This window comes from Rhincodon typus, chromosome 17 (assembly GCF_021869965.1).
Source record: "Rhincodon typus isolate 14 chromosome 17, sRhiTyp1.1, whole genome shotgun sequence".
Lineage (NCBI taxonomy): Eukaryota > Metazoa > Chordata > Chondrichthyes > Orectolobiformes > Rhincodontidae > Rhincodon > Rhincodon typus.
Window position 1 is genome coordinate 39,915,742 of NC_063348.1, and position 14,729 is coordinate 39,930,470.

The 14,729-nt window shown below is 40.6% G+C and overlaps 1 protein-coding gene across 1 annotated transcript in view; it reads right to left on the reverse strand.

Moving 5' to 3' along the window:
- Positions 1-14,729, reverse strand: part of LOC109927834 (doublecortin domain-containing protein 1-like) — a 395,969-nt gene that overhangs the window by 117,036 nt on the left and 264,204 nt on the right. Inside the window, exons 18-19 of the mRNA XM_048607351.1 lie at positions 8,988-9,111; positions 3,052-3,233 (exon numbers count right to left, since the gene is read on the reverse strand). Of these exons, the coding sequence (XP_048463308.1) occupies positions 3,052-3,233; positions 8,988-9,111 (306 nt within the window). The remainder of the gene's footprint in view (positions 1-3,051; positions 3,234-8,987; positions 9,112-14,729) is intronic.

The following is a 14,729-nucleotide window of genomic DNA, read 5'->3' on the forward strand; positions in this document are numbered from 1 at the left end:
GAGGTTGTCAGAAAGGATGTCTTCACACATAGCATAGTAGAAATATGAGGCAATTTCCCCCCAAAAGAAGTTGAACCGAGGGATCAATGAAAAGTTTAGAAACTGGGATTAATGATTTGTTTTACACAGGACAATAGGGAACTGCACATAGTAAATGGAGTTAAAATACTCTATGATCAAACCTAAAAGAGGACCATGATCTAATTGATTGGCAGCATAGCCTTGTGGAATTAAATGGCCTCCTGAAATTCAATGTTTCCTGTGCTAGAGAGGGGCAAAGATGATCAGGATCCTTGTTCCTGATTACAATTCAGTGACTTGTACTGAGAAAGCAGAAAATGCCAGAAAAGCAGGAAAATGCCAAACTGTGCAAGCTCAGGGTTGGATTCAATTCCTTCATAAGCACTAATGGCCAAAAAACCAAATAAAGAATGGCTACTTAGATGATTAGGAGTTACCATAGTGTCTGGCTGCAGTGTTAAACTAGTACTTTTCAGCAGCACAGTACAAAAGGGAAACATTATGAAAATCGCAATTGCTTGATATTAGAGAAGTGGCTTGAGAAATATGTCAATTAAATAAAAAGATGGCCTTTCACACAAAAGGAAGAAGCAGCCCAGGGGTGGCATGGTCTAGATTGCATGAAGAAACAGAAAAACATCCTCAGTGAGGGAGGTTTATAATCGAGAATGAGGACTATCGCTGAAAAGCCAGCTTGAAAATGAAGATTTGAGCCTTTTTTGTGTCAGTCATCACAGTGGGAGAGTGTTCAGTAAGGCTGACCAGGATTGTACACAGTTTCTGCAATGAATGTGTTCATTGTAGCAACTGCAAATTACAAGTGCCTTCTCACCATTTTCTTATGCCCCATGAAACACAGACCCTAAGACGTCTGTACAGGGAAACTGACAATCAGTAAGTGTGCTGCTAAAAAAAAATCAAAAACAACACACAATTAGACATGAATATACTAATTGACTTAAATGAGGCAAGTCTGAAAATCTTGCAATGTTTCCTTTTTCAGATTTGAAGTAGGACACACTAGAAAGAATTGTAACTGTCATGCTGTATTTAAACTGCAGCTACTATCAGACCAGGAGAGAGTTTGGCTTATATATGGCTATGTGCAATGGTGGAATATTTCCCCCATCAGCTGGATGTTACACACTTCAACAATGTGGGTGGCAGTCTGTGTTGTCAACATACTTGAATTAATTGTGGTTTAGTTTAAAATCTGCCAAAAAGGTCCAAAAAGCCTCCTGGGCAGTTTCTGTGTCGGGGACAAGTTGATTAGACTATTAAAAAGTATATGGGATCCTTGGCTTTGTAAATAGAGCAATAGAGTACAAAGGTGAGGAACTTGTGTTAAACTTTTATAAAACAATGGTTTGATCAGAGCTAGAGCATTACATCTATTTTTGGGCACACACTTCAGCAAAAAACAACTTTCATTTACTAGTGCTTTTGACAACCACAGGATATCACAAAATGCTTTGCAGCCAATGAAATTCTTGTGAATTGCAGCCACCGTTGCAATCAGGAAAACGTGGCACCAGTTTGCACACAGCAAATTCACATAAACAGCAATGTGATAACAAACAAAAAAAACCTGGGCGATGTTCACTGTGGAATAAATATTGTCCAAGTCACCAGATAACCCCGCCTCGAGCCCCCAACCTTTTCTTTAAATCAGTGCCTGGGAATCCTTTACATTCACCTGAGAAGAGTTCTTAGTTTAACATGTCGTCCAAAAGGCAGCAGCTTTGACATTGCTGCTCTTCCTCAGAACTTTGTCCTTGATTTTTGTACTTCTGGAATGAGATTTGAACCCAGAATCTTGTGACTCTGATGTAAGATATAGCAGTAATTAAGAACAACAAAAGCTTAAAGAGGGTGCAGAGGATTTACAAACATGGCAGCAGGGATAAGAGAATTCAGTTACATGGTAGGGAGAGGCTGGGATTGTTCCTATTCCAACAGATAAGGTTAAACAGGTTTAATACATTGTGTTTACAATTCCCTGTGGTTTTGATGAAGTATGTTTTGATAGATTTTGATAGACGTGGAAAAACAGTCTCCACTGGTGGGAGGAGGGTCAGTAACCAAAGGGGATACATTACAGATAATTGGCAAAACGATGGAGGGAAATGAGGAAATAGCACAAAGTGAACTGTTATCATTTGGAATGCACAATCTGAGAGGGTGAGGGAAGCAAATTCATTGTAACCTTTAAAAGGGAATTAGATCAATATTTGAAAGGAACACATTTGCAAACAGAGGGAATGAATGAGAGTGGGGCTAATTGTGTAGTTCTTACCAGTCAAGACACAATAGAATGTACGATCTCCTCTCTGTTGATTTATTCTAGGTTTGTTGTAGAATTAGAATTACATCCATGCAGTGCTAAATCAACAAAGTGTGAAACTTCACCCTCACATGCTTTCATTCCCTGACTAAATGTACAGAAAATTTTAGCCTTAGTGAAGAGACAGAGATTTCTTTGGATCAATGAAAAGCATTTATATAAAAGCATCCTCACAAATCAATCAATTAGCTTATGCAGAATGTTATTGGTCTGCAGATCAATCAATAACTTCTACTCTTGAGCTGGAATAATAATGAGTTCAAGAACAAGGAGATTTTACAGTCCTAAATTGAATGACTAGTAGAGAGCATGTGCCCACAATTGCTGGCAGATAATATATCTTTGTTAGCGTTGTATTACCTAGATAGTGTACGGTAAATAATCAGAAACAGGTGACTCTGTTCCTATCACTCTAAGGATTATTCAAGCTTTTTTGTTCCATTTCAAATAATTTTAATCCATTTTCAAAACATGCTAATAAATACATTTTCAATGTGTGTAGTATTTGTTCTTACAGTGCAGCAGCCTAACATAAGGATGTGGATCATTTAGTGAAAGTGGAAAGATGAAATCTTCAGAAGAACTTCAACATGTACATTGATTGTGCTGAACTCTCAATAGGAACTGCTTCCACACCGTTATTCAGTAACTGTGACTGAAGTGAAAAAGCTATTTTGCGGTCTTACGTTTTCTTGAGCATGTTTGTGATATCTGGTCCTGTAACTGTTAATATCCTGGACTTGTCTTTCTCCCCATTCTTCAGAACCTTTATTCTCACAGGCGTGTATCCAGCTTGATTCCTCTGAGATGGTTTTAGCAGCGGCGGAGCATTGGGTAGAAGGGACCCCTCAATCGGCCAATCATATTCCTAGTTTTAACAAATTAAAAAGTAAAATTAATGTTTTTACATTGACTTTTTCATTCAGCAACAAATAGTGTGCTGCCACTATCCTCAGAAAAAGCCATTCCCAAAGTTCTTGTGATCACTGTCATATTGGTTTTACATTTTTCCCAAACTTAGTTTAGCTCGGGTATCAACTGTAGATGATTTCCAGCATTCAGCAATGGTGATATTATCAAACAAACTAAGCAGCCAATCACATTGGAGAATTCTCACAGACAGAACATAGGGAAGTTAAAACAATTGATTAAGCCTTAATTTAATCATTTTACAGAGTACAAATAAAGATTGAATCATGCACATAGGGTTAAGGTACAAGCCTATACATCTTAAACTTTTGAAACATATGATTTTAGTATTTCAAACATCTGTAGGATTTTAAAACAATCAAATAATGTGACATTCCACAAATATTAAATGTTTCAGCTCAGAGAGATTGTTCATCATTACCATGAAATCATATATCATTAAAAACCTAATTGTGCCACTTTTAATACAATTTAGCATGGTGACTTTTTTTTAATACTGTTACCCTGTCTATAAAAGTACAAGTTCACATCAATTTAAATGGTGCCTAAAGTTTTCATCTGCAAAGACATGAACATTGCAATAGGTAATCACTGCCAGCAACGTTTGTATTTCTATGCTTAACTGTGGATCTACAGATATCAAAAATTACTGTCAGATTCACAGAGTTACAGCAAACCCTGACAGATGAAATATTATTACGACTGTGAATCTGGCCTAAATTTGATTTAGTTGCAAATCCTCTATAATGTGCTTTTTTGAAAACACAAGCAAATTTCCTTCAACAAAGCTTACTGTTCAATTTGCTCTGCATCATCCTGGGCTGCTGTTACCATTCTCCTCCACCTACATCAACCCCATTTACTGTGAGAAAGTGGTTGAAATAGATAAATCCAAATAACTATAGCCACTTGTAAACTCTGAATGGTAGTAAGTAAGTAGCATTGAGCCCTATCCTATGGGAGTAGAGCTTCAACAGAATACTGAACTCCAAATTTTAGTGAGTGAGGAAATGCAGAAAAGTGTTTTCCTGACCTTATTGCAGAAACGAATGGCCTGAGAGGGGGAGTGGGTCACAGCAGGATCTGTCAGCTAAGTCTAGAAGAATTTCTTAAATATTTGTTGGGCGCGTTTCAATGTTCATTTTAACTTTAAATTGAGGCATTAGTTTAAACCAGTAACAGGGAGACATAAGCAATGCTCGAACAAAATATTTTTGGGGGACGAGGTGGTGAAATGAGTGATTCCATTCCATAGTTCCCAAAAAAGGCTTGGGAAAATTCTGGACAACCAAGCAGGGAAAAGTTGTCCCTGGGATATGTAACAGGCAGAAATGGTGTGGAGTAGCACCTTCAATAACAGACTGATTCACCCCGATGCTTGCTGCTGATAGGCTGAGTGATGAGCCATCAGAAACAAATGTGCAAGAGAAGCAATTTGTGATTGGACAATCAAGAAGCATAAAGTGAGACAGTTGCCAGGGCAACGTTTGCCGGGGAATAAGAACCAGGACGGCAGGAGGTGCGAGGGGGGAACAGCCATTAGCTGAGGTCAAGATGGTGATTCACCTTCAGCTGAGGCCAAGAGCTAGGTTTCAGGAGCTGCCTTTAGCTGAGGCTGGGATGGGGAGGCATCTGGCTGACACCAAGATTGAAGGGTTGTGTGTCACTTTTAATTAAGGCTGGGAGGTATATCCTTTAAATGGGGAGGCTTTTTGCCAAGGTCAGCATGGGCTTTTGCCAGGTCTGGAAGTTCCATCTGCCAGATCTGGGCATGGGAGGGCATCTGCAAAGAAGATGGGCCAGGGAAGATAGGGGGAGGAGATAGTTTTGGTGGTGAGGGTACCATTGAAAGAGGGTTTAGGGAAGAAGTAGTGGAACAGTGGTGCTGCAAGAGGGAGAGGGACCTGGTAATGTGTAATCATAGAACATTGAATAATACAGTGCAGATACAAACCCTTCAGCCCACTATGTCTGCACCGATCCTGATACCATTCGAAACAAATAGCAGCTACCAGCACTTGGTCCATATCCTGGTATTCCCAGCTCCGTCTAAATGCTTTTTACACATTGTTATCATGTCTGCTTCTACCACCTCCCCTGGTAGCCCTTCCAGGTACCTACTACACTCTGTGTCAAAACCTTTCCTCACACATCTCCTTTAAACTTTCTCCCTTAGGACTTGACATTTCCACTCCAGGAAAAAGACGCTGACAATGCACCCTTTCCATGCCTCTCACAATTTTATTACCTCTATGAGGTCACCCTCAACCTCCGATGCTCTGGGGCAAACAATCCAACTTGTCCAACCTCTCTTTACAGCTAATATACTCCAATCCAAACTACATTCTGGTAAACCTCTTTTGCACCCTCTCCAAAGCCTCCACATCCTTCCTATAGTGCGGATGAAATAACGTCACAGAGAACGATATCCCATCACCAGGTCACTCTTTATTTACATGTGGAGAGTTCCTGACACTGATCCAGCTCCCTCAGAGCCAGTTCTCAGAGTGATCAGGATGTCTGACACTCCTGTTCTTATCTGTCAGCCAGGGCTCCCTGATTAGACCAGATTAACAGCTATAATCAGGGAATTCATATTCTATGAGGTCCACCTTGTTGACTGCACATTATTGTCCAAATGTGGCCTAAATAAAGTTTTATACAACCGCAACATGACTTGCCAACATTTATACTCAATGCCCCAACCGATGAACGCAAGCATGCTGTATGCTTGTTTATCACCTTATTCACTTGTGTTGCCATTTTCAGGTAGCTGTGGACTTGTACCCAAAATCTCTCAATGTATCAATGCGCCTAAGGGTCCTGCCATTTACCGTACATTTTTATCCTGCATTTGACTTCTCCAAATGCTTTACCTCACACTTGATCGAACTGAATTCCATCTGCCATTTCTACATCCAATTTTCCAACAGATCTATGTCCTGCTGTATCCTTTGACAACCATCCTCACTCTCCACAACTCCACCAATTTTCATGTTGCCTGCAAACTCATTAATCAGAGAACCTATATTTTCATCCAAATCATGTATTTATTGCAAACAACAGAGATCCCAGCATTAACCCTTGTGGAACACCACTCGTCACAGACTTCCGATCAAAAAAACCACCTTCCCCATCTATCCTGTGTCTTCTATGACCAAGCCAATTTTGTATCTAACTTATCAGCTCACCATGGATCCCATGTGACTTAACCTTTTGGACCAGCCTACCACGAGGGATCTTGTCAAATGCTTCCATAAAGTCCATATAGGCAGCCTCAACTGCCCTGCTCTCATCAATCACCTTCACCACTTCCTCAAAAAACTAACATTTGTGAGACAACAGCCCCCCCACCCCCACAAGGTGAGGCAAGATTTTTAATCAAACAGGATTAATTAATGATCCTATAGTAAAGGATCCTATGGGTAAAAGTGATCATAATATCATTGTATTAGTATTCCACATTCTGTTTGAAGATCTGAAACTATGGGCCAGATTTTCGGAGTTGGGCCAGCTCAAGAACAATTTAAAAATGGCAGGTAGGTCCTGATTTTGGAACTGCTGCCTTCATTCCCAGCACCGGCAATATTTTATTTTTAGCTTATAATAGGGGTATGGGTACTGCAAGCCCAATGCTACCGGCTCCATTCTGAGCGTAGACATCTCATAACTCATTCCAGTTTTCTTGGAGTTGGGCCAGTTTCTCTATGTCTCTTAGCATTTCATAGCTTCTCCATTACACCTTCAACCATTGTTTGGATTCTGGAACACTTTGAAAGGTAAGTTTAAATGAACTTATCTGTATGCTGCCTCCATTTTCCCTCCATAACCCATGGTCCCTCCATTTTAATGCCACCTCTAAGTTGTCCAAACGCCCTTCATATCTATTTATCTACTATGCACTACATACAGAATCAATGAATTGTATAGTAATAATTGCAAGTGTCGAACTGTTGAAGAAAAAAAAACATCAACTCAGAAATCCTGTTGTTTTTATAGCCCTATAAAAATGTCAATCAAACAAGATCATTATAATACCAGCAACAAAAACTGTATCCTCCTTCTACTCAATCTTATTCAAATAAGTAGAGAGGCATTGGGCATATAGATCATTGGAAGAATATGTTATTACTTAATAAAGATATAAATCAAGAAAATTAAGCACTCCACTTCAGTTATCCCACTTCAGTCAGCTAATGCATTTGAGAGTCCTGGAGCTTAGCCAAGCATATGTAATAAACACATGGAGAAGCAGATAATCAGCCATCTGTTTCTCCTGATACAGTTTCCTGAGTTCACTGGGTTGATTCCTGGGGTTATGGGGTTATTTAATAAGACAAGGCTAAGCTGGTTAGGCTACTAATCTTTGAAGCTTAGAAGAACGAAAGATACAAGAAAATGATCTGACTGAATCATATTCAGAGGGAGCTTGACAGGACTGAGGCCGAGGAAATGCTTCAATTCCTGGCTGAATCTAGAATTAGGGTAATGGTTTCAGAGTGAGAGGCATCCCATTTAAAACTGAGATAACAACTCTTTTTTTCCTTTGAGGCATGTTGATCTTTGGAATTCATGTCACACAAAGCAGAATCATTGACTATGTTCGAGGCTGAGTTAAAGAGACTTTTGAACTGTAAGGGAATCAGGGTAATTGGGGCTAGACCAGAAAGTGGAGTTCATATCAGTTTACAATCTATAATCATATCAGTCATGTTCTAATTGAATGGCAGAGTGGTCTTAATTGCCTTCTCTTGCTCCTTTTTCTTATGTTCAAAGAAGATTAAGTGATGATCTGATGAATGTTTAAACATAGAAAATAGAGGGAAATTCTTCCCATTGGCCAAATGGTCAAGAACCAGAATGCACAGATTTAAGTTGATTGACAAAAGAACCAAAAGTAGCATGAGGAAATGTGTTTTTATGCTGTGAGAGGTTAGGAACTGAAATGAATCACCTGAGTTGTTGGTGGAGACAAATTTAGTCAGGGCATTCAACTGGAAATTTTACAATTATTTGAAGGGAAAGAAAATGACAGGACTACAGGGAAGCAGGACTAGTTGAGTTGCCCCTGTAAAAGGGACAAAACAGATGTGATGGGTTGAATGTCTCCTTCTGTGCTATAGCCTATGAATCGAAAGCAAGTACCATCAACACTGCTTTGATATGCTACATAAGGGATGATAATGCATCTTTTCCATATTTGAATTCATTCCAATTCTCTAATTAAACCATGTCTGCCTAATTGCTCTAAAGATCCAACCTTATTATCCTTATGTGAAAAATCATATTCAAAATGGATCAACTCATCATTCATCGATTGTTTTTAATCTTCCATTTCATCTATTTGGATCATGCAGCATTCAAAAGGGCTGCCACAAATGCTTGTATGAGAAGAGCCTTTGACATGTTTCAGAGTAACATAACGCAGGATTATATAAATCCGAGTATTTTTCCATTTTTTTATATGTAATGGTTAGCTCCATGAAATCATTACTGCATTTAATATTAGAGTTTATGAAGACCGAGTCTCTATTATTAAGGACCTCGAGTCAAGGACACTTTATCCTACATTTGAGATCTTCAGCCAAATGCATTCTTCGCTGGTGAAATGTCAATTGCTGGGTTTTGTATGTAATATGAAAAATTTATAGACTTGTTGAATATTGTCTACTCATCAGTGAAGTACTATTACCTCATTCAATTCACCATCTGGCAGCACAGGCCACATGTAGGTTAACTTGTTCCACAGTGGATTCTCCAATTTTGAATGTTTCCACTGGCCAGGCTTTGCAGTTCCTTCATGCTTGATGGCCCATCTAATGAAACAATAATGGTGTTTGTTGAAAGCAAAATCATGCCAGGATTATTTTTTTCCAAATATGGAAACACTAATATTAATCTAAATAAATATTTCAACACCACAACTTGAAACTCTTTTCTGGTGATATAATCTAATCTCAAGATCTGAAATGGAAATAAGACTCACTTACCATCAAAAACTCAGAGGGCGCTAGAAAAGTGATAAAAGCAAACAATTGTGGATGCTAATAATTTGAAACACAAAATAAAATTTTGAGAAACTCAGCAGGGCTGGCAATATCTGCTGAAAGAGAAACAGAGCTAGAAATGAGAGCATGTTGCTTCTAAATTGCTCAACCTTTTACAAATTTATTTCATTTTTTTTGTATCATGATCATCACCTATTTTGGACAAAAGAATAAGAATTTTAACTCCCTTCTGGCATAAACTGACATGGGATGGGGTACTGAGGTCAAATTGCAGAATGGGGTTTGAGGATGTGTGGAAATTACTGAATTAGAAACCCACGAAATTCAACCAAAGACAATGGGGCCTTCTGGATAAACGGAGGATGTTCTGTTTATTCTTTCAGTATGTGGATCAGGTTCTAAGATTGTATTTTGAGTGTGCAGTGTGCAAATTTAACAGAATCTGATTTAGATCAAGCAGCAATTGTGGAAATTGCACTTATTAGTTCTGATGGGTGATATCCCCTATGGGTCAGCTGTGTTCCCTTGTCAATGAAATGGGAGAGATTTATGACTGTGTCTTGCTGGTTGCATTATAATGCTTACCTCCCAAGAAATGCTGTACACACATTACAGGGTTCAATGTGCCATTGTTAATTTCCATGCCCCAAGTCCTTTGTGAGTTTTCAACCTATAAAATCTGCCATTTAGGAAAACAAGAACAGCATATGCTTGGTTGATTGATTGATTGACTGATTTATGGTCACATGTACTGAAATACAGTGAAAAGCTTTGTTTACAAGCAGTACAGGCAGACCACAGCAAGCAAAGGATGTACAGATCAAAAAAGACTTAGAAACATACAGGTTACATTACAGGTTATATTATTTGAGGCTGGAGTCCATTCAACAGTCTGATAATGGCCAGAAAGAAGCTGTTCCTGAACCTGCATGTGTGTGTGTTCAGGTTTCTGTATCTTCTGCCTGATGGAAGAGGTTGTAGGAGGTCATTACTGGGGTGCGATGAGTCTTTGATGATGTTGGCCACCTTTCTGCAGCAGCAAGCCATGTAAATAGAGTCCATGGATGGAAGGTTGGCTTCCATGATGGCGTGGGCTGTGCATACCACCTTCTGTAGTTTATTATAGTCCTGGGCACAGCAGTTGCCATACCAGGCCATTTTGCATCTGGACAGTATGCTTTCAATGGTACTTCTATAGGAGTTGGTGAGGGACCTTATGGACAGGCCAAATTTCCTGAGTCTGAGGAAGAAGAGGCGTTGTTGTGCCTTCTTGACTGTTACATCTACGTGGGAAGTCCAGGACAGGTTGTCAGTTATCGTCACCCTGAGGAATGATGCTCTTCACTCCCTCAACCTCAGTTCCATTGATATAGGTGGGGCTGTGTTCTCCTCCTTTCTTTCTGAAGTCAATGATCAGTCTTTAGTTTTACTGATGTTGAGAGACAGATTATTTTCATTGCACTACATCACCAAGCCTTCTATCTCCCTTCTGTATTTTGACTTGTCATTGTTAGCTATCCATCCCACGATGGTGTCGTCAGTGAACTTGTAGATGACATTCATTTGGAATTTGGCAACACAGTCGTAGGTGTACAGGGAGTACGGTAGGGGGCTGAGGACACATCTTTGGGGGGCTCCAGTGTTGAATGTTATTGTGAAGGAGATGCAGCTACCTACCCTCATTGATTGTGGTCTATTGGTCAGAAAGCTGAGGATCCAGTTGCAGAGGGCAAAGCCAAGACCAGGGTCACACAGTTTTGAGATCTGTTTGGAGGGGATAGTAGTGTTGAAGGTGGAGCTGTTGTCAACGAGCAGAAGTCTGACGTAGGTGTCTTTATTGTCCAGATGTTCCAGAGATGAGTGCAGGGCTTGGGAAATGGCATCCTCTGTGGATGTGACACTGGTAGGCACAATGTGGGTGATCTAGGCAGGTTGAGAGACTGCAATTAATGTGGGCCATGACCAGCCTTTCGAAACACTTCACGATTATTGAGGTCAGAGCTATTGGGCGGTAGTCATTAAGGCAGATTGCATATGTTTTCTTCGGTATGGAGATGATGGTGGTCTTCGTGAAGCAGGCAGTGCCTTTGGCTTGTAGGAGGGAAAGGTTGAAGGTGTCAGAGAATACCTCCACCAGCTGGTCCACACAGGATCTGAGTGCTCGGCCGGGGACACCATCCAGGTCCATTCCTTTCCTTAGGTTGACTCCCAGGAAGACTGATCCGATTTCTGAAGTGGTGACAGAGAGTACAGGTGTGTCTGGGGCTGTCGGGGCAAGTGTGCCACGCCGGTGGTATTCTGCTCAAACCGAGCATAGAAAGCATTGAGTGTGTCAGGGAGGGATTGTCTGCGATCTTACACTATTTCATTTTGTATCCAGCAATGTCATTTAGGCCTTGCCATAGACAGCAGGAGTCCGTTTGGTAGGTCTGGGCCTCTAACTTAGTCCAGTACTGCCTCTTTGCCTCTCTGATGGCTTTGCGAAGATCATATCTGGATTTTCTGTACAGGTCCGGGTCTCCTGGCTTCAATGCTGTGTGTCTGGTCTTCAATAGGGAGTGGATTTCCTGGTTCATCCAAGATTTACAGTTGGGGAACACTCAGATTGACTTCTTTGGTGCGCAGTCCCCCACGCATTTGCTAATGAAGTCTGTGACGGTGGTGGCACACTGGTCTAGGTTTTCTGCTGAACACTTGAACACGGTCCTGTCCATCGAGTCTATGCAGTCCTGGAGATGGTCTTCCACTGTCTCGGACCAGCATTGTACTTCTTCTTGTGAAGGATTCTTTTCGTGGTAGGAACACCACCAACTGCAAGTTTCACTCCACGTCACACACACCATCCTAACCTGGAACTATATTGCCATTCTTTCACTGCCATTGGCTCAAAATCCTGGGACTCCCTTCTTAACGTAACTGTGTTAGTAGCTTTACCAAATTAACTGCAGTCGTTCATGAAGCTGGCTCACCACCACCTTCACAGTAAATGCTGAACTTGCCACCAACCTACATTTTCTCCAATTTTTCACAATTGTGTGGAGCAGTGACTTATGGAACCAAAAAGCAATATGTCCATACACCAACCGGCATGTGCATGGGTGTATGTATCATTCAAATGGTTGCACAGCTGCTCAGTTTAGAGGGACCCAACACCCGCATCCCATGAAGGAATACAAAAGAGAGGATTCAATTCTAAGGTGTCCACAGCAACAGAGAAACCTGAGTTTGTGTGCAGAGATCTTTGAGGATGCAGGGCTGTTTGAGAAAGGTATTAAAAACCTGTACTAGAGGTGCTTTAGAAATGCATGTATAAAATACAAAATAGACTATTTGCCTGGGTTTCTGGATTACTAGTCCAGTGACTGACTATTAAGTCACTATCTCCCCACAATGTACTTGAGAGGTGAGTCTTCAAAACACATTGGCTCAGCCTCAATGAGAATATAGCATCCAATTGTGCGTGCCATACATCAGAGAAAATATGAACACTTTTGAGAGGGTACAGAAAGCATTTATAACAATTTTGTTTGGGATGTGGGCATCACTGGCAAGGCTAGCATTTAATTGAACAGCGGACAGTTAAGAGTAAACCATATTGCTATGAGTCTGCAGGCACATGTAGGCCAGACCAGGTAAGGATGGTAGATTTCCTTTCCTGAAGGACATTAGTGAACCAGATGGGGTTTTTTTTTACAACAATTGATAATAGATGCATGGTTGCCATTAGACCAGCTTTTTATTCTAGATTTTCATTGAAGTCAAACTTCTCCATCTGCTCTGGTGGGATTCAAACTAATGCCACCAGACTATTTGCCTGGGTTTCTGGATTACTTGTCCAGTGACATTACCACCAAGTCACTACCTCCCCACAATGTACTTGAGAGGTGGGTCTTCAGATTCATGAATAGATTAAAGAAACCAAGCCTTTCCTTCTTAGTGAAGACAAATTTCACCAGTGATTTGATAGAGGTGTCCAATATCATGGGGCAGCAGGACTGAATATCTGAAGGGAAACTGGCTCATTTGTGAAAGGGAGGTGACATAAAGAAAGCACTTTTAACACAGTCACCATTTAGGATCTGGGTTGTACTGTCTGAGAATAAGGTGGAAGCTGTTTCAAATGTAGTTTTACAAAGGGGAGAAAATAATCACTTGCAGAGAAAATATTGCAGAGATATGAGAAAAGTATGTATTGGAAGTAGCTGAATTGTTTTGCTGATGACACGAATGTTGGTGGAGTTGCGGATAGTGTGGAGGGCTGTTGTAGGCTGTAACGGGACATTGACAGGATGCAGAGCTGGGCAACTAAGTGGCAGATGGAATTCAACCCAGAAAAGTGTGAAGTGATTCATTTTGGAAGGTCGAATTTGAATGCAGAATACAGGGTTAATGGCAGGATTCTCGGGGTCCACGTCCACAGATCCATCAAAGATGCTACCCAAGTTGATAGGGTTGTTAAGAAGGCGTATGGTGTGTTGGCTTTCATTGGCAGGGGAATTGAGTTTAAGAGCCGCAAGGTTATGCTGCAGCTCTATAAACCCTGGTTAGACCACACCTGAAATACTGTGTTCAGTTCTGGTCGCTTCATTATAGGAAGGATGTGGAAGCTTTAGAGAGGGTACAGAAGGGATTTACCAAGATGCTGCCTGGACTGGAGGACAGGTCTTATGAGGAAAGGTTGAGGGAGCTAGGGCTTTTCTCATTGGAGCAAAGAAGGGTGAGAGGTGACTTGAAAGCAGTGTACAAGATGAGAGAGGCATAGATATAATGGATAGCCAGAGACTTTTTCCCAGGGCAGAAATGACTATTACAAGGGGGCATAATTTTAAGGTGATTGGAGGAAGGTATAGGGGAGATGTCAAAGGTAGGTTCTTTACACAGAGAATGGTGGGTGCGTGGAATGCACTGCTGCTGGTGGTAGTGGAGTCAGATATATTAGGGACATTAAGCAACTTTTGGATAGGCATATGGATGATCGTAAAATGTAAGGTATGCAGAGTAGTTTGATCTTAGAATAGGATAAAAGGTCGGCACAACATTGTGGGCCGAAGGGCCTGTCCTGTGCTGTACTGTTCTATGTTCTATGTTCTATTTTCTATGTTTTATGTTTTGCAGAGAACAAGCACAAACAGTGGATTGAATGGCTATAAACAATCTAAGATGCTGAATTACAACATCAAAAAGGAATGCACTTTTGGAAATGAAGATGAAGCATTGTATTAAGCAAGAAAAATGCTAGACCTGCAATTGTTGCTAAAAGGTGAGACCAAATTTTAAGAAAACAGATTCTGCATGACCAGCATCATTGAGTTGAGTTATAACTGAGAAATGTGTACAAAAATCATTAAATCTCGAGTGAAACTCATTTGCAAAGAAATCAAAGGTTTGGCGAGATTTATGCTAGTTAGCATTCAAGGCTTCATGAA